At 54.3% G+C, this 25,194-nt stretch overlaps 1 protein-coding gene across 1 annotated transcript in view; it reads right to left on the bottom strand.

Annotated features, from left to right (window-relative positions):
* Positions 1–24,718, bottom strand: part of Camk2a (calcium/calmodulin dependent protein kinase II alpha) — a 59,843-nt gene extending 35,125 nt beyond the window's left edge. The window contains exons 1-3 of the mRNA XM_076856722.2: positions 24,657–24,718; positions 9,144–9,238; positions 2,261–2,320 (exon numbers count right to left, since the gene is read on the bottom strand). Coding sequence (XP_076712837.1) covers positions 2,261–2,320; positions 9,144–9,238; positions 24,657–24,718 — 217 coding nt within the window. The remainder of the gene's footprint in view (positions 1–2,260; positions 2,321–9,143; positions 9,239–24,656) is intronic.
* Positions 24,719–25,194: the final 476 nt, after the last annotated feature.

The raw sequence follows: 25,194 nt of genomic DNA, 5'->3' as shown, positions 1-25,194 counted from the left end.
AGATGCAGGCTAGTTCCTCTGAGCACAGGCTGCCCTCTTGGATTCTGCAGCCACATCTGTGTCTCCTTGCAAGGAGATTGGAAGCAGCTGCTGGGAGGATAGCTGGGCCCCTCCCAGGCCCTTCTAGCCCTGGCCATGTCTCAAGACTCCTCCAGGATTTTCCTGGCTAGACGTTCAGCTCTGCCCTCCAGAGCCCTGGGTACCAGCCATGCCCAGCCATGCCCACCCTGTCCTCATTCCTCCCATACATCCTCAGGGCCTAGTAGAGGCCTCAACCTGTGGTATGTCCTCAGGTGTCCTTTGACATCAGGTGTATGAAGGAAGGAAGAAATAAATGTCTCGGTGATGATAACAGCCATGAAGATGACAGCTGTCACTTCTGAGTGTAGCTTGGGGCCAAGTGCACTGTCTCCTTTAACCCACCCAACAGTCCTAGAAGCTGGATACCATGATTATTTCAACTTCACAGAGGAGGATACTGAGGTTCAGAGAGGTTCACATCCCTCCAATCTCAAACACCTAGTAAACAGCAGAGCTGAGATTGAGACCTGATGTGTCTGAGCCTCTTAATCAGCATGTTATATGGTGTCTCTGTGGATCACCTACAATCTCAATGGCTCTGAGCAATGATAAGCTTCTGGAGTTTCAGGCAGGAGGGTGTCTTCTTTTTCTTAGTATCTATTTTTTAGTTGTAGTTGGATACAATACCTTTATTTAGTTTATTTGTTTTTATGTGGTGCTGAGGATCGAACCCAGGGCCTTTCACGTACTAGGCAAGTGCTCTTTGGCTGAGCCACAACCCCAGCCCCGCCCCTCCAGAGGGTGTCTTCTGATAAGATCCTTCTTTGAGAAAGGGAGGACTGGGAAGGGCAGCTGAGCAATCACAAAGCACTTGCGGGGGGTCTGTCATTGCATTATGCTCTATCTAATTATCACATCTATGAGGCAGGTATCATTTCCATCCTCTGGATAAAACTGAGCTTCAGAGTGGCTAAGCAATATGTCCAGAGTAACACAGCAATTGAGCAGCAAACCCAGGATCTGAGTTTCAGTTGGTATCCGCCAGAGCGCACAAGTCATTGCCCCCCCTTCTTGGTTGGGAATGGGAGAGGTGCGCACAGCAGGCAGCATTGACCTGAGACAGCTGCAGTTATACAGCAGCCCCCCCCACCTCCTCCCTTTGTAAGAACCACAAGGCTTATCGCCAGAGATGGAGATTGTTCAAACCCGCGGGTGGAAGGCCCTGAGTGGCGGGCACTGCCCAGGGCCACCCAGTGGGAAGTTAGCAGATGGGGACAGGGTCCAAGCAGGTTCCTTGCTGAGGCCAGCACCTGGCTGCCCCCTCTCTGCCGCTGGCCCTGGCCGCTGGCTGCTGCTGTGCAGTGGGGGAGGGGCCTCCTGGACATCAATAGCCTGGGGCCTCTCCTGGCAGGAGCGGTGACCCCTGGGGGCCCGGGCACGGAGAGAGGCTCCCCTCCTGATGCGATGCGTGTGGCACTGTCAGGGTGAAGCCATCCCTGGGAGCAGGAGGCCTTCCCTGGCAAGGTGTGCTCTTTCAGCAGCCTGGCATCTCCTCTCCACTGTGGGGACTGCAAAGCCTGAGGCCCCACCTCAGACGGTGAGTCAGAAGCACTTTTCACAAAGTGCCCAGGTGATTAGAGAAGGTCAAGCCCTCATCCACACAGCCCCCTCCTCACGAAGATAGGGAAAGAGGCTCAGAAAGGGTAGTGCTCCTGCCCAAGGTCACACAGCCAATCTCGGACAGAACTAGACAGATGGACAGCTGAGCCCTTCCCCTCCTAACCCTAGCCCTGACTGGCAGGGGTCAACCCCCAGGTGCACAGCAGGGGGACTCAGTGCTGCTGCCCTGGCTCTGTCCTGGCCCCCCGGGGCACAGTCTCTCAGAGGCAGGTGGTAGCAGGTCTCCCAGGACTTAGCAGGGGACCAGTCTGGGGAGTGGGTGCAGGTCAGGGCCGGGTGTGCCTCTGGCCTATTTTCATCTCCGTCTGGGCCTCGGGAGCTGTCCTGAAACAGCTTTTCCGAGGGAGGCTGCCGCAGTGTGGGGCAGGAGGAAGGGACTTTCTTCACCTTCTCCGGGAACGAGCTGGTCTCTGCGGCAGGTGGAAGCCATCAAAGACACCCCCTTCCCACCTCGGCTGCCTCCACCACAGAGAGAGCAGCTGCCCTCCATGAGGCCAACGCCCGCCAGGATGGGCAAGGCAGGGGCCGCCACGCGGGCACCCCACGCCCCCAGGCTTACCGATGTTGGGGTGCTTCAGCAGGCGGCAGATGCGGGCTTCACGCTCCAGCTTCTGATGGTCTGAAACACAAACACCAGGTGAGTCCCAGGGGAGGGAGCGGCCTCCAGCTCCGGCTCTCCACAGGGCTTCCTCCTGTCACCCCTGCCAGGGCAGCTCGGGCTGCAGGAGCTGGCCTTTGGGCCTTGGGAAGCTCCAGGAAGGCAGTGGGGCAAGTGGGAGGCAGGGAGGCCAGGTGAGGCCTCCCCCTCCGTGGGCCTCCGTTTCCAGTGCTCTCAAAGGTGGGGCCTTCTTCTAGACTCTTCCTGGGCCAAGCAGCCCAGGATGCCAACTCCTGCCCCTCGACCAGATGTCCCTGCTGAGCGCCACACCTCCACCTCTACACTTGGCCACCTCCTTCTGGGAACAAGCAGCTCTCCAACAGGGAACATCTCCCGGCCGCCTCCCAGCTGCCATTCACCGGCCATCACTCACTCCCACCCGTCCGTCCATTGATGTCACCAGCTCCTGGCCACCTATCCTGACAGGCAGGCTGGCAGGGCCTTCCTCTGCACTCTCAGGGCCCCGATGGACCTCTGGATCCTTAAGAGCAGGTGCTGTGTTGTACCCCAGCATCTGCCTGAATGCCTGGCACACAGTAGGTGCTCAAGAATAGCTGAATGAAAGAACAAATGTTCAATGAATGAATCTTCCTAAAGGAGTGGCCATTCTCTCCGGAAGACCTATCACCAATTTCCTTTCTGAGGACTCTGGGACCAGGGACCTGCAGGGTAAGTGGCAGCCTCAGCCTGCCCCCTCATTCTCACCTGCCTTCCATGACCCCTGCCCAAGGCCCCACCCACCCGGGAGAGAGGCCTTGTTCAGGATCAGCGGTTTTCCAATTCCTTTTGTGGTGCTTTTCTCACAGTTCCATAGCGAATGTCTACTTTTTAAAACAAAATGGTTAAAGAGAAACTACTAGCAAATGAAGAATACCGGCTGAGAGTTCTTTATCTAAAACACTGGGGACCAGAATTGTTCAGAGTTCAAAAAAAATTTTTCAGATTTTGGAATATCTGCATAGACATAATGAGATACCTTGGGGATGGGACTCAAGCGGGCCACAAAATTCTTTGGTTTCATTTACATTTTATGCACAAACTGAAGGTTTGATATTTTTAATAGCTTTGTGCATGAAATGAAGTTTCATGGAATGGAATTTCCCACTTGTGGCTGCATGTCAACTCTCATAAAGTTGTGGATTTTGCAGCATTTTGGACTGAGAGTGTTTTGCTCAGAGATGCTCAACCTGTATCTACCATGTGCCAGGCCCTATGCAGAGTGCTTTAGGTGCCATTAAAGCCCTCACGACAATCCTTTGAGAGAGGTACTATCGTTTTTTCTGGCTTTATAGAGGAAGAAACAGAGGTTCATAGAGTAAGTACTTGTCCCCAATCTCCCCCATAGGGAGTGAGGGAGCCTTGCTTTTTACCCAGGCAGTCAGGCTCCAGAGTTGGGATTTTTTTTTTTGGGGGGGGGGCCTGTGGGTATCAGGGATTGAACTTAGGGGCACTCGTCCCTGAGCCCCGTCCCCAGCCCTATTTTATATTTTATTTAGAGATGGGGTGTCACTGAGCGCTTAGGTTTCACTGTTGCTGAGGCTGGCTCAGAGTTGGGCTTTAAACTCTGCTGAGCTGTTCTCCTTGCTCCAACTCAGAGCCACCGCCTCCACCCGCCCCCATCTGCTGGTGGGAAAAGCGGAGCCCGCAGAAGGGAACTCGCAAAGATGCTCAGAGGCTAATCCAGAACCAAAGCCCAGGCCACTGAATGGCCCCTGCAAAGCAGGTACCCAGGAAGGTGACAGAGATGGAGAAAGTCCCAGCTCTTGTCCCTGGGCACCCAGCTCCCCCTCCCCATCCTCCTACACTGGAGCAGTCCCTGGCTGCCCTCCAGGCTACCAAAGCCAAGATCCAGGCGGCTTTGCCACCAGCAAAGCAATTAAGTCCAATTCTGTTTCCATAGGCTCAGCCCCGGGGGAAAGACCTGCTGCAGGCCAGGGAAGAGGAGGGGGCTGGGGAGGCATCCAGCTCCCCCGGCCCCCAGTCTCCCTCTGTTTCCTCCAGGGCAGAGGATGTCGGTTCCTGGGCCAATGAGGGGCCTCCCATCAAAGACTGACTAGGAGCACCCCGAGGGAGCTGGACCCTCTCCCTACTCCGTACAGATGCCCCCACTCTAGCTCCACAGAACCAGAAGTCAGGCAGGTCAAGGCCAGGCCTATCCGAGGGGACAGGGAATCTTCTGGCCCAGGTGACACATGCAGAGCCCTAATCTGGAATGTTGGTGTTTTCTCCACGTGAGGTCAGCCAGGAGCACAGTTCCACCGGTGGGTGGCACGCTGTCAGGTCACCAGACCTCCCTACTGGAATGCCAGGAGCTATCGTTTTTTTTTTATCTTTTTTGGTGGGTATGGGGGTACCAGGGACTAAACTCAGGGGCACTCGACCACTGAGCCACATCCCCAGCCCTATTTAGTATATCACTTAGAGACAGGGTCTCACTGAGTTGCTTAGTGCCTCACTTTTGCTGAGGCTGGCTTTGAACTTGCGCTCCTCCTGTCTCAGCCTCCTGAGCCACTGGGATTATCATTTTAGGCATGCCACAATTGCCCTGCATGGTACCTTTTACCATTAAAAGCAGTATTTATTGGATGCAAATATTTACATTTGTAACCGTCTTTGCAACATTGTCATTTCCAAATGTATGGAGAACCTCGAGACAAGGACCATGTTTCTCTTGACCTCTGACTTCTCATTCTGATGTGTAGATGGGGAAATGGAGGCCCGGTGACAAAAAAATAAATAAAATAAAATGTTGACCCCCTTATCAAAACCACTTGTCCGGTGGCCCTTTTAGAAACTAGAGCCCTGAGGCTCACTCCCTGACCCACACAGTCGTTCATGGCAGGTGAAGAGCTTTTATTATTTGTTTATTTATTTGTTTGCAGTACTGGGTACGGAACCCAGGGACACTTTTCCACTGAGTAACAATCCCAGTCCTTTTCATATTTTATTTTGAGACAGGATTTCACTAAGTTACTGAGGCCGACTTTGAACTTGTGATCCTCCTGCCTGAGCCCTCCCCTCCACCCCGCCTCAGTCACTGGATTACAAGGGTGCACCACAGCACCCAGCAAGTAGCTCTTTAAAACTCTAAGTAAGATCCTGTCACTCCTCGGTGTCAAACTCTAACAGCCTCCCCATGGACCTATGATATGATCCAGACTCCACCCCAGCCAGCAGTAGCAGGCTGGGTACTGCCTCATGTGGGCAGGAAACTACAGCCACAAAATCACCTTTCTGGCCTCAGGCACACCAAGCCCCTTCGCACCACCTTTAAACATGCTGTTCCCTCTGCCTGGAACGCTCTTTCCCAGGGACAGCTGCCTTCTCATTATAGACAGGTCCCAGGACAATGTCACCTCCTTCAGAGCCTCCCTCCTGTCCCACTGCTTCCCCATGATGCTGCCTTTCTTGACATTACTCACCTCTTCCTGAGACTACCCAGCTGATTTATGTGTTTAATATTCTTTTCAGCTTCATTCCCTAGAAAACAGGCACACAGAGGGCGGACCTCTTCTGTGGGTCCCTGCCGACTTCCCAGGGCCTAAGATAAAGCTCCCAGGCAGCTCTCCAGGGTAGCAGTGCAGACAAACGGCTGAGCTGGATTTCAGTCTGCATCCATAATGACCATCCTGTGTTGCCTCCCTTTCTGATAATTCATTAATTCTCTACAGTCCATCCAGCTCAGGAGAGTCCCTCACTGGTAAGAAGTCTCCAGAAGCCAAGAGTCTCCAGCTTCCTGCCTGGTACCCGGGAGCATCATCTCTAATGCCCACCGTGACATCTTGGGAGCACTCTTCCCTCCCTGGGTGGGTGGCTCACCGATAGGGTGTTGAGGTTAAGTGGGTGGACACTGCATGAGGTCCCTGGGGGCCAGACAGTCCCATCAGGGCAGGGCAGGGCAGGACAGGACAGCCCAGGCCTGTGAGGAAGTACAGTCACACATCTGGTGGGGTTTTGTGTTCAGAGGGACTGGGCTCCAGCAAACACGGGGCACACGAGCCAGGGAGGAAAGAGGCCTCAAGTCTGGGAACGGGAAATGCCCTCTGGCTGCAGAGGGCATCAACAGGGCTACCAACGCTGGGAGGCTGGAGAAGTAATTCCAAGGTCCAGGCAAGGTGGGGAGGAGACTGGGGAAGAAAGGAGACAGGTGCCTTACTCCTCCTCGGGGCTCCTTCGAAGGACTGCGATGGACTCAGGTGCAGCCCAATGAGGTCCCACTCTGCTTCCCACCCAGTGCTGAGACTCAGCCCCTGGGAGCCTCACTAGTGACCCCGCTGGGCTGGGGGTGGGGCATGGAGTCAGGAGCTCACAGTCCCCAAGCTAGTTCCTCTGGCTGCACTGGACACACCCACATGTCCAGAGCCCTAACAAGGAGGGGCACGGGGAGCCTCTCTGAGCCTCTGCCAGCCAGCTGCCACGACCAGATTCTGCCATGCAGGAGCTCGGTCCTCATCGACTGACTCCACCCCCCGCCCGCTGACTCCACCCCTCGCCCGCTGACTCCACCCCTCGCCGGCAGAGCTCCAGCAGCTGCATTTTTAAGAAGACTCCCAGGGACATTTGGCAAGGATTGGGACAGGCAAAATTTTACTTTTCACTTAATTTCTTTATGGTTTTTTGAATCATACTATAAGCATTTTTTAAGACTAATTTTAAGATACATATAGAAATGGCTTCTGGGTTTGGGAATCACTTGCTAGGATCACTTGCTAGGAGAGGCCAGGCCGGGTGGGGACAGGGAAGCCGCAGCTCCCTGGGAGGGTAGAACAGATGCCCCCAGCCCCTCCAGCCCCCATGGGCACAGCCCCTGCGGGAGCTGCCAGAAGTCCCCCAGGAGTGCCAACAGGAGGAGTCAGAGTGTGTTGCCAAAAACTCAGCTCTAGAACCCCCTGGAGGCACCGTGAGTGGCAAACAAAGAGATGCTGCTCCTCTCCCGCTGGGCGCAGAGCCTGGCAGTTGGCAGACTTCTTCCCGAATGTTCCCTATACCTTCCCTGCCCCCACTCTCCACAAACTCACCTAGGCCTGGGCCACAGGGCCAAAGCTCAACCAATAGCCAGAGGGAGGGTCTTGGAGGTGACTGCCGCTATAGCCAGAGCACACACTGTCCCAGGAACGCTTAGTCACCTCCCAAACGGAGAGGTGGCCTTTCCACCCTCCTATGCACCTCTGTCTCTCAGCCTCCATATGTGTGTGTGTGTGTGTGTGTGTGTGTGTATGGATGTGCCTCTGAGATGGTGGTGAGGCCCTCCAGTCCCCCAGCATCCAAGGAGATCTCTATTCCTAACACCCCTTTTGAGACAACCTCATCCTGTCACCACCAAGTCATAACTCTAAGCACATCCTCCCTCTATCTCAGAGATTGGGACATCTCCCTTGATCCCCAGAGACACAAGGCACAGAGAAGTCACGAGACTGCCACTAGCCACACAGCAACAGTAAATCCAGGCCTCTGGACATGAGAGCCAGCCTTCTGGACTCCTGCCAGCTTTTCTGCCCACCCTGCTCCTTGCCCCTGGCTCCAGAACTTCCACCGGTCTGGCCTTTTCACCCTGCCATGTCATGGGTGAGCCCTGAGCCTTCAGAGGCCCTGCCTCTGCTGAGCCTCTTCTCCTTGCAGGACACCAGGGGAGGTCAGTGACTAGGAGAAAGCACTGGTCCAACAGCACTGAACTGGAGAGATGAAGGGCAGCAACACAGAGTGCAACACGGAGCCTGCCAGGAGGCCTGCAGGGAACAGCGGGAGCACCCCGTACAGCGGGACCTCCAGGAAGCCTAGGCCTGCCAGGCATGACCCAGACCCAGCTGTGCCTCTCAAACACCTGGACACGAAGCCTGCCCTCACACGATGGCTCCCTTCCTCTACACAGCTCACCACCACCACCGCACCCACACCATCCCTCAGAACCACCCTGAGCAGATGGGCAGAGGCCGCTCCCGCACTGCTTCATTTGGGATGGAGATTGGCATCTTCTCCAACATACTGACCATGGTCCCGGCCATTACTGCCCCTCAACACAGGCCAATGAGGAGCAGTTTTCTGGGCCGCCTTCTCAAAATTGCATGTCCATGTGACTCGCCCAGGCATCTTGTTAAAATGCAGATTGGGGTTTTTAGGTTTGGAGTGGGGCCCAGTGCTTTTGAATTTCTCACAGTCTCACAGGCACATTGATGCTGATGTTCCAGGACCACTGGTAAGGTCCTAGGCCTGAGGTTCCCAAACCTTTCTGCAAATTAGAATTAGTTAGCTATCTTTCCCAAAACCTAGGTCACCTCCGAGACCACTTGTTTTGGGACCAGAGAGCGGGCTGGTGTGGTTGAAGCAGAGCTCCCCTGCAGTTCACTGGGCTCTTGGAGTAGCTAGTGTGGGCGCTGTCCCAGGTGCTGAGCAGAGAGCTCAGAATGAGACCCGCCCACCCTCTTGGAGCTTACAGTCCAGAGAATAAGATGTTAAACCAGGAGACAGCCCAGCAAATAGGATGAGGCTAGGTCAGGGGAAAGCGGTGACAGAAATCAACAGTATGAAAGAGAAAAGGGGGAGACTCCCTCAGACTGGGTGGCCCGAGGAGCTCTTCCAAGGATGTAACAGAGCTGAGACCTGAAGGTGGAGACAGGGCCAGCCATGTAAGCAGCCAGGTTCGGGTATCAGGCAGAGGGGATGGCAGGAGCACTCCCATGCCAGCATCCAGGGGGATGGACTTGGGTCTTGGTTCTAAGCCCAGGGGTGGAGGAGGGCGGCAGGGAAGGGGAGCCTGGAGGTGGGCAGGCCTGGGCCAGGCACCTACCTCTGGCTGACAGCTTCTTGGTGTTGATGATCTTAGCAGCATACTCCTGGCCAGCCAGCACCTTCACACACCTGCGCACGACGGAGAAGGCTCCCCTGGGAGGACAGAGAAGGCAGAGAAGGTGAGAGGCCCGGGGCTGTGTCCTTGGAGACACTGCAGTTCACACCACAGCTACTCGGTGCTGGGAGGGAAGCCGCTATTGGAGCTGCTCAGGGGCACAGGGACTGCTGTGGCCCAGCTCAGAACAGCATGACTGGAGAGAGCCAGAGAGGGACCCAGAAGCTTGGTCTCACTCAAGATCAGCCTCCTGGGGTCACCAAAACTTTGGCTCACCAAGTTGCAAAGCTTTGGAATCCTGTAGTGGTAGAACCACAGAATCCAGGTCTCTTAAAATCTTCTTTAGCTTCTTTTATTCTTTGAGTAGGTAACACATGGACATGACTCAAAGTTCAAAAGATTTTTTTTTAAAAAAAGTACAGACAGTGAAAAGACTCTGCCAACCCTGTACCCCAGTCTCTGAGGTTCCCTCTCTGGAGGTAGCCGCTGCTACCTTATGCCTCTTTATGCAGATACCTACCCCCTCACAAAGCTGTTCTGTATCCTCCTTTTCTCTGTTAGTAATGTATTTTGGAGATCATTCTTCATATCAAAACATAAAGAGCTCCTCATTATATCATATGTAATTGTATGACTGTCCTGTACTTTACCAGCCAGTCCCCTAGTGAAGGGCAAGTGGGTTAGTTTCAATTTTTAGTTATTGCAAGAGTACTATACTGACCAACCTTGTACTGGGTATTAGGATTACATTTCCCATGTGCACACACATCTGTGGCATAAATTCCTAGAATGGATGTTTTTTTGGTCTAGAGGTAGACATTGTTTCACAATTTTGATAGAGACTGAGGCTGTGCATCTTATTTAGTGATTGCACCAGCTTATTTTCCCACTAATATGTGAGGGGACCGATTTCCTCTGCCACTGTCCACACAGTGTGTTATCAACCTTTTTTATATTTGCTGGTAATAGAGATGGAAAATGACAATAGATATTGATTTAGTTTTTAATTATCATATTAAGAGTGAGGCTGAGCATCCTTTCCTGTGTTTTAAGAGGCTCCTGGGATTTTATCCTCAAAGTATCCATGACCAGAAGAGAACTTGGGGGAAGGACTGTGGGTTTCAGAGCTCATGGGGAAATGGAGCATTGTCCCATGCAATGGAGCTCATCACCCACATCATTTAGTTTTTTAAGAAAACCTAAAAGTCTAGATATTTCCCAATTGGAGTCTTATCTCAAAAGGATTTGAGGCGGGACCTGCCTGAGGGCTGGATCTGGAGCTGAGGAACCACCAAGCGCTGCACTCTGCTCTGTCCCACAGAGGCAATCTGGCCCCACAACTTACACCAAGGAGGCTTCCAAGGGGCCTGACAGTGACCTTGGCCACAACCATCACTGCCCTAAACACATACTCATGGCAAGAAGAGGAGCTCCTGGGCAGACTTCCCAAACACAGGTGTTCCTACAGGTCATCCAGCCATCTTGCTAAAATGGCCATTCTGACTCCTTGTGACCAGAGTGGAGGCTCAGGACTCTAAGGTCTAGTGGAGCTCCATGTCGATGGCTCAAGTTACAGGCAGGGCCACATCTCCGAGATCAGCGCCTCTGGGTGTTTGACTTCTACACCAAGTGAGCCCACTTGGGTTCCTGCCCAGGTTCCCCAACACAGCCTCCAAGTTTCAATCTCCCCACCCAAGAAAACAGGCCAGCCAAGTCACTCAGATGAGAGCGACAGAAGCAGAGGAGGCCTCTGACAGGAGGTCTGCCCTGCTCACAGCCTGGGTCCGCTGTCTCTGAATCCACACCTGGGCAGCAGGAAGTGAGCAGTCCGGAAGCTCTAGAGAAGGAAGAGGAAGACAGAGGCGGGATGAACCCAAGGGACCCAGAAATACGACCTCATAGGAAAGCTAAAGGCCAGAATCCATGCAGAATGGTAGGTCCGCCCTGAGGTGTGCAGCCCTGCCTGTTCTTCACCAGAAAGAAAGCAGTAGGCCCCGTGACCCCCACAAGACTCTGCTCCTGCTGTGGGTCCCTCCTCTGAACCCCTGGACCCCCCCCCTCTTGTATAGGAAAACTTCCTTTCCCTGACTCACTCCTACCGTGCTTCTGGTCACCAAATAGAGACAGCTTCTTTCAAACCAACCCATTCTACTCTGTGGACACCAGTTGTGTCCCGCAATTCTATTACAATGCTTTCTAGAGTTAGTGCAGACCCCACAGGTTAAGGGTTCCATGCACAGGACAGCCCCCTCATCTCAGATGCCAGTCGCTAGCAGTGGGTCCCCAAGTTACCTTCTGTCCAACTTGGCTAGCAACAACTGCAAGTTCCCACAACCCTCTTCTCGGGCTAGAGAATTTTCTAGGATGATTCACAGAGCTCAGAAAAACACATTTACTTATTATAGAACAAAAGATATGATAAAGGACACAGATGGACAGCCAGTGACGAGGTAGGCAAGGCTGGGAAGCATCCTGAGCACAGGGGTTCTGTCCTTGTGGATCTGGGGTGTGCCAACCTCCTGCCACATGGCTGTTTACCATCCAGAAGGTCTCTGCACCCCACCCCTCAGCACCTTTATGAAGGCTCCATCACGTGGGTGAGAAGGAATATTAACTCAGGCCCCAGCCCTCTCATCTTCCCCGAAGGTGGGGGTGGGGCTGAAGGCTTCAAGCAAATCATGCCAGCCCCATCCAGAAGACCACCAAGAGTCACCTCATCAGAACAAAAGATGCCCCTAGCCCCTGAGAAATTCCGGGGGATTAATATGTCAGGAACTGGGATCAAAGACCAAATATTAGAACTCGAGATGCTCTGGACAGCCCTATCCCTTAGGAAATTAGCAGAGTCTTAGGAGCTCTGCTATCCACCAGGCACAAGACCAACTATATATTTGTCTTATATCACAAGACCACGGTCCCATATTCCCCATCGGGTCCAGGATGGCGGCAGCTCGTCCACCTCCTGTCTCTCCCAGCTGGGTGAGTTCCTAGAGGCCAGAACTTGCACCTCCCTCTCTAGGCCCCAGCACCAGGGACCCAGTGTCTGTCTGGTACCCAAAGGGCCTCTGTAAGTGTTCCGTGTAGGAGCAGGAGGTTGATATAAGCAAGAGCCAGAGAAACGGAAATATGGCAAGAGAGAATTTTTAGGCAGGATTTTTAGAGGGACAGGAACATGCATCTGAGGATAGCAGAGGACTACTGATCTCTCGAATCCAGACAGGGGGATGGACCCAAAGACCTTCAGGTTCCTGCCAGCTGGGAACCTAGATTCTCAACAGCCCTGGGGAGAAAACAGTTAAAGTGGCCACTTCTGGGAAGGGTTCTGACCCTCCACAGAGAGGCGGGCAGGGACAGAGGAAGGCGGCCAGCTGCTGAGGGCAGGGCTGCACCAGCATCTAGCCCGTGCTCAGTCCAGGGCTAGAGTTCAATTAATATGTGTCCAGTGGATAGAGGGATAGAGGGATAAAGTGTAGTTTCTCCATTAGAAAAATAAAACTCTATTCTAGGTAAAGATTTTAGGTTCGTGGTCATCAAATTGGCAGCTACAGAATCTCCTGGGAATATTTTAAAAATATAGATTCCTACTAAATCAGAACCCCTGTGTGTGGACCGTGGGAATACATGATTTCTTTCTAACCCTGGCCCTGCCCTAACTACCTTCTGGGGAAGTCCTGTTACATATCCCATCTCTCCTGGAATCAGTACCAGTAGGGACGTCACTTGGGCTCTGTACTGGGAGCTTGATGGGACCTATGAGCCTGGGCTCTGCCCTAAGGAGCCAGGGGCCTAAGAGCCCTATCTATGAAGCAAAAGAAGTCTTACTCACGAAACTTGCTGCTCAGGACAGGGCCAAGTTCTCACGAGAATCAGAGATTCCTGATCAGAGGCCCAGGCCTTGGGCAGGGAGGCCGCAGGGATTCTGAACCACGGAAGAACAAGAATATCATATCTGCTTGAGGTTAGGTGTGTGCGTTTGTCCCGGGCAGGGGCGCATGGCTTTCCTCTGGTGCTTTGAGGGAGGCGTTTCTCAAAACCAGCTCAGAACTACTGACCCAGAGGGCTTCTTCACCCCAAGTGCACAAGCAACAAGCACCTTCTTGGCCTGCATAGCAGCTCTGTGAAGTCAGAACCCTTTTAACGGACTGGGAAACTGAGGCCTCGAGTGAGCCGGCATATTCCCAGTGACCCTGCGAAGAGAATTCAGATCACGTGGACTTTTTCTCCTAACTCCACCAAAGGCAGGAGAGACCATAACCTCAAGAACCAGGACTCTGTGGTCACAAAGACCTGTGGTCCGGTCCTGGCCCACCCCTAGCAGACTGCATGGCTGGAACTTGCACTTCATGGATCCGAGCAGGGCACCAGCTCCCCAGGTGCTAGGGAGATGAGACAAAGCTCCGGCTCAGGGCCAAGCACGCGGAGCAGAACAAGACAGAGCAGGGAGGAGAGGGGCCCAAGGAGGTAAAGAAAGGGCCTGGGCCAGGGAGACCTCTTGCTACCCATGCAGCCTCAGTCTCCGTCTGTAGGAGGGAAGGCCCCTCTGCCTGCCACAGTGGCAGGGATCAGGAAGACAAGGGCCGATGAGAGTCATCGCACACAATTGAGACTAAAAACCAGAAAGGGGAGTGCACACCTGTAATCCCAGCTGTTTGGGAGGCTGAGGCAAGAGGATCATGAGTTTAAGATCAGACTGAGTAACCTGGTGAGACTCCATCTCAAAAGAGAAAACAAATTAAAAAATTAAAAGGGCTGGGGGTATAGCTCAGTAGTAGAGCACCCCAAGTTAGACACTGAAGGGTGGAATTTGGGAGGACTTGGGCAGGGCTGGGTCCTGCTGTGAGCCTCAGTTTCTTCATTGGCAATGTGGAGGCTGGGGTGGGAATGAGGCACAATAGTGTGGAGGCCTTTCCAGCTTCAGTGTCATACCCCAGGTCTGTGCAACAGCCCTTCTTGTGATGGTGGAAATACTCTGAATTGCTCAGTGGGGCAGCCACCAGGCAATATGGCTGTAGTGCATTGGACGTGTGGCCAGTGGGACCACAGAATGGAATTTTAATTGGATTTCCTTGAAGTTGCTCTATGTGGCTAATGCCTACCATGTCAGAGAATGCAATTCTCAGTGAGTAAGAGTAGGCATTTCTGGACCTGCCCAACCAGAGTTCAAATTGCTGTTCAGCCACTTATGAGCAGGTTGCTTCCCTGTAGTCTGCCTGTTTGCTCCCTTGTAAAATATGAACAATAAGAGTACCCACCCTGTGCAGTGGCTTCCAGGACTCAGATAATCAGTAGGCTGGAGTTAGCAGAATCCCTGGAGCATAATAAATGCTCAAGAAACAATGCCCTGTACAGGGGCCGTGATATGCAAGGGGTGAGAACAGTTAGCATCATCGATAATAAAATGGACCTTGCTGGCCAAGCTCAGGATGAAGCAAGCAGGGAGGAGCTGTGTAGAGGCCATGGTGGGAGTGGGGGGCAAGGCTGCTCCCCAGGCTGAGCAGCTGCCCTGGTGTGTGCAGGCACGAGTGTGAGCTGGCAGGGAGGCCCCACCCGGCACCCAGCAGATTGCAGAGAGGGCAGAGCTGTAGAGAATGTGGGGCCGTGCTAATGGGCTGTGAAGAGAGGATTCACACTGGGAAATTGCTTTCTGGCTGCCTGGCAGGCGCCGTGTCCTGGGCGTTGTGGGCTGCCAGCCACGGGGGTCTGCCACCTGCTCCAGCCTGGAGTACCCTGAAATGTGAACATGACTGCCAGGTGCAGCAGCAAGGGCACTGGGGGTGGGGGACAGAAGACCCGCGTCCCTACCCAGCTCAACTACCAGCTTGCTTATCCTGTTGGGTCTCAGTTTCCCCATTTGAAAGAAGGGGATAGAAGTCCTTGTGAGTGTCCCTGCAGGCAGAGAAGTCGCTGCCAACTGCCTCTAAGGGAAACCTCTTCGCCTTCCCTGGGAGCCACTCAGAGCTCCTCCAGGGGGTCTCTTATCCCCTAGGCCCCCGGAGACTGCACACTCGTGAACTCTCCCTGCACTCTGGCCTCATCTGGGTCTGATTGTTTGGGCTCTTTACAGTCTTCAATCTTCCCTTCATTGGCTGCCTCTTCAGATATTCCCCCCAATAAAATGAAACAACGAGAACTTTTCTCTCAACCCAGCAGCCAGAGCTGCTTCCTCCCTCCCGTTCTTTTTGCTGCCAAACTTCCAGAACAAATGTCCGACATCCGCCGCCTCCTCTTCCCACCTCCCACACTCCATGAACCCACTGCAATCTGGTTGCCACCCCCAGGGCTCCATGGAAGCAATGCTCGTGCCAGGCTCACCCACCCAAAGCCTCCCCTCCCCACTGCCCCTGGCAGCCCCCCCTTTGGCCCTGGTCCGCCTCGCTGTCCTATACCAGGTATCGCTGGGCCCAGTGACCACACTGCTTCAAGGCTTATCCCCCCTTTTTTTTCTAGGTCACTTTGCTGTCCCTGGCATCCCCCTTCACCCACAGTGCCTTGCTGTCCCACAGTCCCCCAGCCACATTAAAGCTCCTTGTTCCCTCTCCACCCAACCTCTGACAACTTCCTCCTCCATCCCCTGTACCAGGGGCCATTAGCTGGGATCTCTGGGGAGGCTCTGGGCATTCATGAATCCACTTAAAATTGTATTAAAATGATGCTGTGTCTGTGCATTGTTCTGGGCAAAGGACGCATATTCTTCCGCTTCACAAAGCAGCCCATGACTCTCCAAATGGCTAAAGCCACTGACATCACTCAGGACTGAAATCTGCATCCACACACCTCCCGCCCCCCCTTCAGAATTCTGGTTCCACACTTTGACCTGCTCGTTTCCTTGCCTGGATGCTCCATGGCAAGCCACTCTCTTCCCCCAAATCTCCCCACTCTGTTAAGATACATAAGCATCTGGCTTTCTGAGATGAGCTGGGGTGATTTCAGAAGGTCCAGATGCAGACAGACTAGTGGCCTGTGAAAGGATTAGCATCCAAATCTCTTGGTGGTGACCTAGGCCGACTGATCTGATTGCCCAGAACAGATAGGGTTAGAGCGCCTGGGGGAAAGCAACAGCTGGGGCTGGCCACCAGAGCAGCATCCTGTTGGACCAGAGTGGGGGCCACACCACATTCCCAGTCAAACCTTACCATGCAAGCCAACTCTTATTCCACAGATGAAGAAACTAAGGCCAAGACCTTGAACTCAGGGTCCATTGCTCTTCCAATACCCCATACTCTGGGATCAGAGGGACCCTATTTGGAGCCCAGTGGGCTGTAACATAGGCAGATTGGCAGGAGATATGCAGCCTGGTGCATGCAAGAGCAAGTGGGCATGACTGGGAGAGGGTCACTTACATGAGAACCACCGAGGGCTCCTCAACCCCAAATGGTTGAAAAGTCAGGCCCAGGTTCGCTCAGAAACAAAGGAAAATCCTGGACAAGGTGGGGTTTCCCCACCCAGTACTGGAGATTGGACCCAGGGGTGCTCTACCACTGAGCTACATCCCCAGCTTGAATGTGTGATCCTCCAGCCTCAGCCTCCTGAGTCCCAGGGAAGACAGGTGTGCACCCTGTACCCAGAAGCTCTGTGTACCTTAATCAAATGCTGTCTCTTTGGGGGCCTCAGCTCTCCTATCTGTGTGATCGACTGTTGGTATAATATTGGAGCCTTCTCTTTCTTTTTCTTTATTTCCTTTTTCAGTGGTAGTATACTTTCTTAAAAATAAACAAGCAAAACACAGCTATGCTGGTTCCCCCAAATGGCAACTAGATCAGAGAAGACAGGCTGGGCTTGGGATGCCCTCCTCCTGCCTGCCCCCTCCCCTCCTCAGCTTGTCTCAGCAGCTCTGTGAGCAGAACTCTGCAGCCACAGCATTACACAGACAGACGGATAATCCGGGACCGTTACTGAGACGGCTCCTCTCCCCTGCTGCCCGCCACTGTGGCTGCACCACCCACTCCCAGACTCCAGAAGATGCTGCAGGGACGAGCTGTCCCACCTCCCCCCCACCCCCCGGGGGCCCCAACGCCAACCCAGCAGAAGCCTCGTGGGGGACACAGAAGGCCTGGGAACCAGAAGATTCTGTTTGCTGCATGGAACATGGAACCAACAGAAGTTCCAGCATATTCCTTGTTTTGGCTGTACATGGGTTTTCTTGAATGGGTTACAAAAAGAAAAAAGGAAAAACAGAAAACTCTTCACAGTGCTCAGAGGGAGGGCCGGAGAGCGGCAAACAGGGCAGGTGCCGAGGAGCTGATTTCACCTTGGCCTCTGACGGCTGCCTAGCCTGCCCTCACCATGGGCATGTGTCCGGCAGAGTGGTTCCGAGGGGTAAGAGCCCTGGGCTGAAATGGAAAGAGTCTGGAACTCTAGTTCTACTGTGTCACCAATTTGTGTGGCCATGGGCAGGCAGGGCTCTTGCCCTCTCTGGGCTTTAATTCCCCACCTGTGAAACAGTGGGGTGCTCTACCACTGAGCTACATCCCCAGCCCTTTTTATTTTTTTATTTTGAGACAGGGTCTCGCTGAGTTACTCAGGTTGGGCTTCAATGTGTGATCCTCCGGCCTCAGCCTCCTGAGTTACGGGGAAGACAGGTGTGCACCCCTGCACCCCTGCTCTTATTCAGATATTCTGGATGGAACTGAGGCTGTCCTGGCCCTGCACTGTCTCCCTCTTCACTCTTGGAGCAATCATCTCACTAGGTGAGAGCAGGGATGTTGGGGCGAAGGGACACCAGGGAGGCCTAAGGTGTGGATTGCATACGGCAGCTTCCTCAGCGCTGACTCCTGAGGCCGCACCATCTTGGGGCAGAGGAGCAGCTGTGGACGTGAGAAAGTTCCTCCTGGTGCTGAGATGAAATCTGCCTCCCTTACTGTATTACTCTGCTGTTCTGCCCCTGAGGACACCCTTGCAGACATGGGTCGGGGGGATGCAGCCCCTACAGGGCTCTTCTCCCTGCTACAGGCCCCCTGCTCCTCGGTGTTCTCTCTCTCCTGATTTGGCTTCCAGACCATTCCCGCCCTGCCTGGGTTCCGTCTTCTAGACCATAGCAGCCTTTTAATATTCCACTAGGACCTAGCATCTGGAAGCTGCAGGCAGGCTGCACAGGCCAGAGAAGAGTGAGACCCCAGGTCCCTTGGGGGCTGACGGGCTTCACTGAAGGGCACACCTCAGAGCCCTTGCCTGTGCTGGTCTCGCTCTCAGGAACACTCTTCCTCCCCTTCCGCTTGTTCACTTTTTTTTTTTTTTTTTTTTTTGGTACTGGTGATTGAACCCAGGGGTGCTCCACCACTAAACCGTGCCCCCAACCCTTTATATGTTGTTTTCGTTTTTTGTTTTTTTGAGACAGGGTCTTGCTAAGTTACCTAGACTGGCCTTGAACTTGTGATCCTCCTGCCTCAGCCTCCAGAGTAGTTGGGATGACAGGTGTGCACCACTGCGCCCAACTTGGTTATTTCTTAGTTGCCCCCAGCTCCCCATGTCACCTGCTCAGGGGACTCTTCCCTGAGACTTCCCTCATTCCAACTAGTTGAGGTCTCTTTGAAGCTCACAGCTCTGTTCATAGCCCTTATCCAGATGCATTTAAATAATAATTTCTAAAGTGATTTAATTAATGTTGGCTTCATAGCAGATCGCAAGCCCCCTGAGGGCAGAGATTGCAGGTGGTACAGGCTGAGCTCAGCCCAAGGCTAGGAACAGAGGATCTGCTCAGGAAAGACTTGAATGGCTTCAAGGATCAGTCTTGTCTTCAAGACTTCAAGATGAGTCTTGTCTTTTATGTGACCACAAGATACCAAGACCCTAACCTTCTCCAGCACAGTAAGTCTTCCTGGCCTTATAGAGCCACCTGACACGTAGCAGACAGCAGTGCCCTCGAGGTGGGTCTCAGCAAGCGGGCTGTGCAAGGCTCACCTGGACTGAGGCTCCCTACGGTGCATGGAGTAGCTCAGAATGGACAGGCCACGAGTGGGCACACAGGACAGGTGGGCTATGTTAGAGAGGGGCCTGCCTAAAGAGAAGAAAGGGACGGAGAGAGAGAGAAAGACCAGAGAGATGGAGAGAGACAGAGAAGAAGAGAGAACCCAGAACCCAGCCAGCATCATCTTGCTGTCCCTGCACTAGGAGGTGAACTTGAGCTGTGTCCTGCTGCAGCCAGTGTGTGTGTGTGTGTGTGTGTGTGTGCGCACCCATGTGTTCCTGTGAGCTTATGTGAAGGTGCACGTGTGTGCACATTAGCCTAGGGATGCTGGCGTGCGACCCCGAGGGAGGCCCTCACCCTGCGTAGAAGGCCTGGGCCAGCCTGCTGGGGGTACTGGCAGCAGTGTCAGCGTGTGCTTGTGGAGGGAGGTAGCAGGAAGGGAGGGAGGCTCGGTGGAGTGTCAGTGTGTCTCAGCCCGTGTGGGGGCGGCAGTGTGGGGGTGGAGGGCTGCGGCATGCACCAGAACATGTGCCTGCCTGCCGCTCGGGTGGCTTGGAGGGAGAACATGAGGAAAGGCTATCCCCTCCCCTGTCCTCACACCCCCTCTTTTTAAATTTAATTTATTAATTATTTTAATTTTGAGACAAGGTCTTGCTAAGTTGCTGAGGCTAGCCTTGAATTTGCAATGCTCCTGCCTCAGCCTCCCAAGATGCTGGGATTACAGTCATGTGCCACAGTGCCCGCCATCCCTTACACCCCTCTTGAGGTCCTATCTCCCAATTTCCCATCCTTTGGTTTCTGATCCCTGCAAATCACTGTCTCTTGTTCCTGACTTTTGCCACTGCTTCTCACTGTGGCCTTGGACAAATCACTTTCCTTCCCTTTGGTTGTTGTCTCTTGTCTGTGCAATGGATGGGCGTTCTCTATGGTCCTCTCAATTCCAATGCTCTAGGGTCTGCAACTTCTCATTAATCCTGCACAAAGAGAGGCTGCAAGGGGTAGCACCCTAATGGAGCATTTCCGGCATCTATGGAGATTTGATCCCCATTTTACAGATGGTAAAGTTGTGGCACACAAAGGATAAGTGATTCATCCAGGGTGGCCCAGCAAATTCAAGACAGAATCATGGCTGAAAATTAAGGGACAGTTCAGAGTCCCTCCCGCCCCGAGGCTACTGCCCCTTTTCCCTTGTTTGTGCTCAAGAGAGGAGATGCTCCCTGGTTACAGCATCCAGAGAGCCCCTCTCAGCAACCTTCAGAACATGCATGGGTGCTGGAGACCTGGGTGCCATCCCCTAGGCACCCTCCTCCTCACCCCAGTCTGCTCATCTGTGAGATGGATAAATAAGCCCTGCCTGCCCCCCCACCCAGAGAAGAGCTAATGGATGGAGGTGCCCCTGGTGAGCCCCAGAGTGTTCTGGGTATGAGAGGTTATTCGAAGCCGAATAACGGCACACTCCCATCTTTGGGTGGGGCACTGATGTCTAGGTGGCCTCTCTCTCCACTATGACATCGTCCATCCTCCTAATGGCTCTGTCAGAGAAGGGTGGGGTTGCTAAGAACGTTCAACAGGCATCAGAGTCTGGGCCCAAGATTGAACCTTAGCAGCCAGGACCCTGGCCCCCAGTGCGGGGGGCTGCCTCTGGGCCACGCTGCCTGCCACCCATGAGTCAGCCCGACCCAGCCTGGTGCACAGTGCAAATCCATGGAATAAGAAAGGCTCGGACTCAGGGGCCGGCCTCTCCTCCCTCCGTCAACCTGGCTGGCCACCCACACCCCCGCAACCCTCCCCCTACCCAGCACTGCCTGAGTCAATTTCAGATCCTTGTTTCTAGAGAGAAACGAGTGGGTTGAACTCCCTCCCTCCTTCCCTCCCTCCTCTCTCAAGTAAAATCTCCTTTGGAGGCTTTTCCTGTACAGCCCAGTGATCACACAGGCTGCAGGGTGATTCTCTGTCTCTCTAACCTCTGTGGCAGGGGTGGGATCTGAAGCCCTGTCTGGGAAAGACTGGAGGAGGCCTCCTCCTTCCTCCTCCGCTGCTTTGGCCCTGACCCCTTCCTCTGTGCGTCTCTCTGGCCCCCACCCGCAGCACTCGTGCCTTCGCAGAGATCCTGGGCTTCGGAGAAGGCCGAGTATGTGGGAGCTGTGACCCAGCACCCTGTTCCTGCCTGCCCCCCAGACTCAGTGCTCCTCTTCCGGCCACCCATGTCTCTCGTCCTGGGGAGGGATGAGGGTCAGGGTCAGGGGACAGGGAAGTCAGCTCATCTCTGGGACCCACAAGACAGCCTCATGCCAGCCCTCTAGGAGACCTGGAACTCAGTTCTGGCCTCTTCTGGGTTGGTGGGGCCTTCAGTCTGGTAGCATCTGGAAGCTCCAGAAACCCCTGCTCAGGGCCCTGCCTCCAGCCACAGCCCCCAGCTGGCTGCCCGTTAGGCGGGAAGAGCAGCTCCCCTTCCGCCAGGAGCCTGCCCTTTCCTGGGGTCCTGGAAGGCCTGCAGTGACAAGCCAGGCCTCACTGGGCAGGACAGGAAGCCTGGAGGGTCCTTGCCCTCCTCTCCAGCTCGTCAGCACAGGGCCCAGCTGAAGGAGGCCCAAAAGCCCCAATGTCCCCTTTTAGAGTCAACTTAGCCTCCTCTGCCAGTCCTCCTGCTGGTGACCTGGAGTGGGCTCTGGAAGGGGACTTGGCTTCTGGGTTTTGACCACACTCTCTTGGCTGGAAGGGGCAGGAGTCACCAATTGAAGAGTAGGCCTTGCACGCACCTTCACTGCCCCCCTGATAGAAGGGGAGCCAAAGCCTCTCTGCCAGCCCAGGAGAGCCTTGGCCAACCCTCCCCCACACTGCACAGACTCCAGAGAAAAGGGAAATAGAAGGCTTTGCTCCCTTCCCCAGCCCTGCCCAACCCCAGAGCCCAACAGCCAACCCAGCAGTGATGTCCTGCTGGAGTCCCTGTGTGCCCTGGCTCAAGGCTGCAGCTCCACCCGCCATCCCACTTAATCCTCACTAGTCTTTTTAATCTCCAGGGTGTAGATGAGGGAAGAAGTGTCACAGAGTGCCCAGTGTCACAGAGCTAAGAGCTGAGTGCCGCCAGCCCACCCTGCCCCACTGGACGCTCAGACTGAAGCGGATAGACAGAGCCCGAGCTGCCTGCCTCCTCCACGGTGTGCCCTGGACCTCGTAACACAGACATTAGAAGATGTGGGGCCGGGCCCCTCAGCCCCTTCTCTCCAATCCAGGCGTCTTTCAACTCAGGCCCAGGCACAGTCCTCCCCTGAAAGCTCCTGACAGTGTCCGCAACATTTTGTAGGTTTGTGCATTTTTCTGGGGAATGTCAATTTAGACTTTCATCAGATTCCAGATTCCTGGAGGAATATGTGACCTAGAAAAGGTTAAGAGCACTGAGGGTTCTGGAAGGAAGAGGTCTGACATTGATTAGACTGTCACCCTCAGTTTTCCTGCCAGGGCTCCCTCTCCCCTGAAATCCTGTTCCTGCCCTGGTCCTTCCAAGAGCCCAGGCAGGCAGAGGGTGGCAAGGCTCACAGAGGGTCTCTGTGCAAGTCACCCATACTAAGCCCCATCTTGACAGCCTCTCCTCTAGGGGCAGAGCAGCACTTTTGATGTCACTTTGAGCACTTTAGTCACATTCCAACCATCACACTATGCTCGGTGACGCAGTCCTGCCACAAGCCAGCCTTGGTGGCAATCTTAAAGGCAGCTCCTGGCTAATCAGACAATTCCTAGGTTCCAAGTGGGCATTGGAGACCAGCTGAAGAGAAGTCCCAGCTTGAATTTGGGGGACATCCCAGTCCTCTAGAGCAGCTCTAAACATTGTATTCCTTCCCCCACTTCCAGCACAAAGACACACTCAGAAAGGCAGGAAGTCTGCAGGCAAGAATGAACACATTTGCACAAGAGTGTGTGTCTGCATAAGGAAGCTGGCCTGTGTCTCTAGGTGTTAGGATGGGCTGAGCGTGAGTGTGCGTGTACGTGCGCGTGCGTGTGCAGGCATTCTGCTTTACACAGCCATAGGCCCACCTCCCACACATATGCATACACCAGCATGAGCTCACACACGCCTACAACACCCACACGAGCCTGTGAGCCCAGGCCTCGCACACGCACACACACACACACACACACACACACACACATATGCACACACGCCTTCCTGTAGGCATCTCACAGATGTGCACATGTAGACCCCATGGGAATGCCGCTGAGTCCATGCCTCCGTGTGGGTCTTCACACATGCCTAGGCCCCACACTCATTGCTTACTGATGTGCACCCAGTTCTGACCTGCCACACACGGACTCACACAGTGACACACAGTGACACCTTCACTCCCGTGCAACCCAGCCAACAGCACTCTACATTCTCACACATGTGCACCTTTGCAGGGCACACTTGCATCTTCAAGCTGTACACACCAATCACACACATAAGCACCTCTTTCTGGTGCACAAGCAAACATGAATGTTTGCACACCTTTTGGTGCACACAAGTGTACCCCAGAGTCAGTACTTATACAACCTGACCAACTCTCCTCGAAAGTCCTTATACAACAGCACGCATCAACCTCCGCCTCAAAATGCACCCTGGCCTCACATGTCTAGACCTCCAACTGACACACACCTGCTTCCAAAGGCCCTCCCCTCCATGCTCCAGCTGCCACGGCAGTGATAACTAACCAGGGCACTGGCGCTCCTTTGCCCACGGGGCACCCTCTACCTCCAAACTGCACCCCAACCCTTGATCATCCCAGGTCCTCCACAACCCTAGCTGGGGGCATCCAGGGACCTTCCCCTTCTGCAGTCTACTGGGCTCCCTCAAGACGCTCCCCTGGCTCCTCACCCTCCCACCCTTCTCGCATCTGTCATCAGAGGCATAAAATGGGCTCTGGGGCTGGGCAACCTTGCCAAAGGATCCCAGCTCTTCACCCTTCATATTATCATCCCTGCAGCAGTGGTGTCCCCCCAGCTTGCTGATTGTACCTCCCCTCCACCTAACACCAGTCCTTCGCATATTAACCCCTCCTGTACCTATGCCCTCACTTCTGGTAGGAGCTGGAAAGGGGACAGTGGGGAGAGGATATGCTTACAGGAAGTTGGCCACTCTGAACGAGGGCTGTAGGTGTCTAAAGTCAGGAAGGGCTACCTGGGAGGTGGTGAACTGTCCGTCACCACAGATATCCAAGAGAAACTAGAGAAGGGATTCCAGCTGAGTAGGAAAATCCCTTTTAACCCTAAGTTTCTAAGAATCTGTGAGCACCCAGGTTGTGTCTACTTGTGCATGTTTGCACACATGTGCACACACACTGGCATAGACCACCAACCTATCACCCTTACACACACACACCTGGCTGGCTTGGCACATCTGCACCCACAAACATGCCTATGCCTGACTCTGGGCACCTTGTGCACATGCGAGTGCCCCAAAAGCATGCAGCCTGCCTTCCTCTGTGTGCACAAGAGAGCCCGAGCAATGTAGGCACACGCCCCCCAGCCCTAGAGGCTGACCCCCTGCACCCTCCAGGACTCCCTGAGGTGCAACTCACTTTCCCAGTTCCTCGAAGAGCTGATACTCTTCTGTGAAGCGTGTGCAGGTGATGGTGGCCATCCTGGCACTGGACAGGCAGGCAAGGCTCGGGGCTGGGGCACCAGGACTGGAGCGCTGCTGCTCTGCTTCCGGAACTAGGGGCCACTCGCCTGCCTGTGTTGCTGAGTGCAAACGGAGAACCGGCTTGACTGACGAGCCTGGGGCTTCTGAGCAGGGCACTGTGGCTGCTCACAGCCTCGCGAGCCTTCGTCAGCATCCAGGTCCCCATGGCAACCACCTCCGAAACGCCCTGTTCCCGTTGCCCCGGTAACTGCCTCCCCAACACCTGCCTGCCTTCTACTGCAAAACCTGCTCCCGGACGCCCTGGCTCTACCGCACACAATACCGCAAGCCTGTGAGGGGCCAAGGGAGGGTGGACTCGGCACCCCTAGGGTGAGGCACTGAGGGGCATGGAGAAGGGGGAAGAGAACAAACTTAGTCCACAAGTCATGTTCTCCTTCCCACCTCCCCCACCTCCAACTATGAGTCCCTTATAG

The sequence above is a fragment of the Callospermophilus lateralis genome, chromosome 5 (genome assembly GCF_048772815.1).
Source record: "Callospermophilus lateralis isolate mCalLat2 chromosome 5, mCalLat2.hap1, whole genome shotgun sequence".
NCBI classification, from domain to species: Eukaryota; Metazoa; Chordata; class Mammalia; order Rodentia; family Sciuridae; genus Callospermophilus; species Callospermophilus lateralis.
This window is presented reverse-complemented; position numbering and strand designations above follow the sequence as displayed.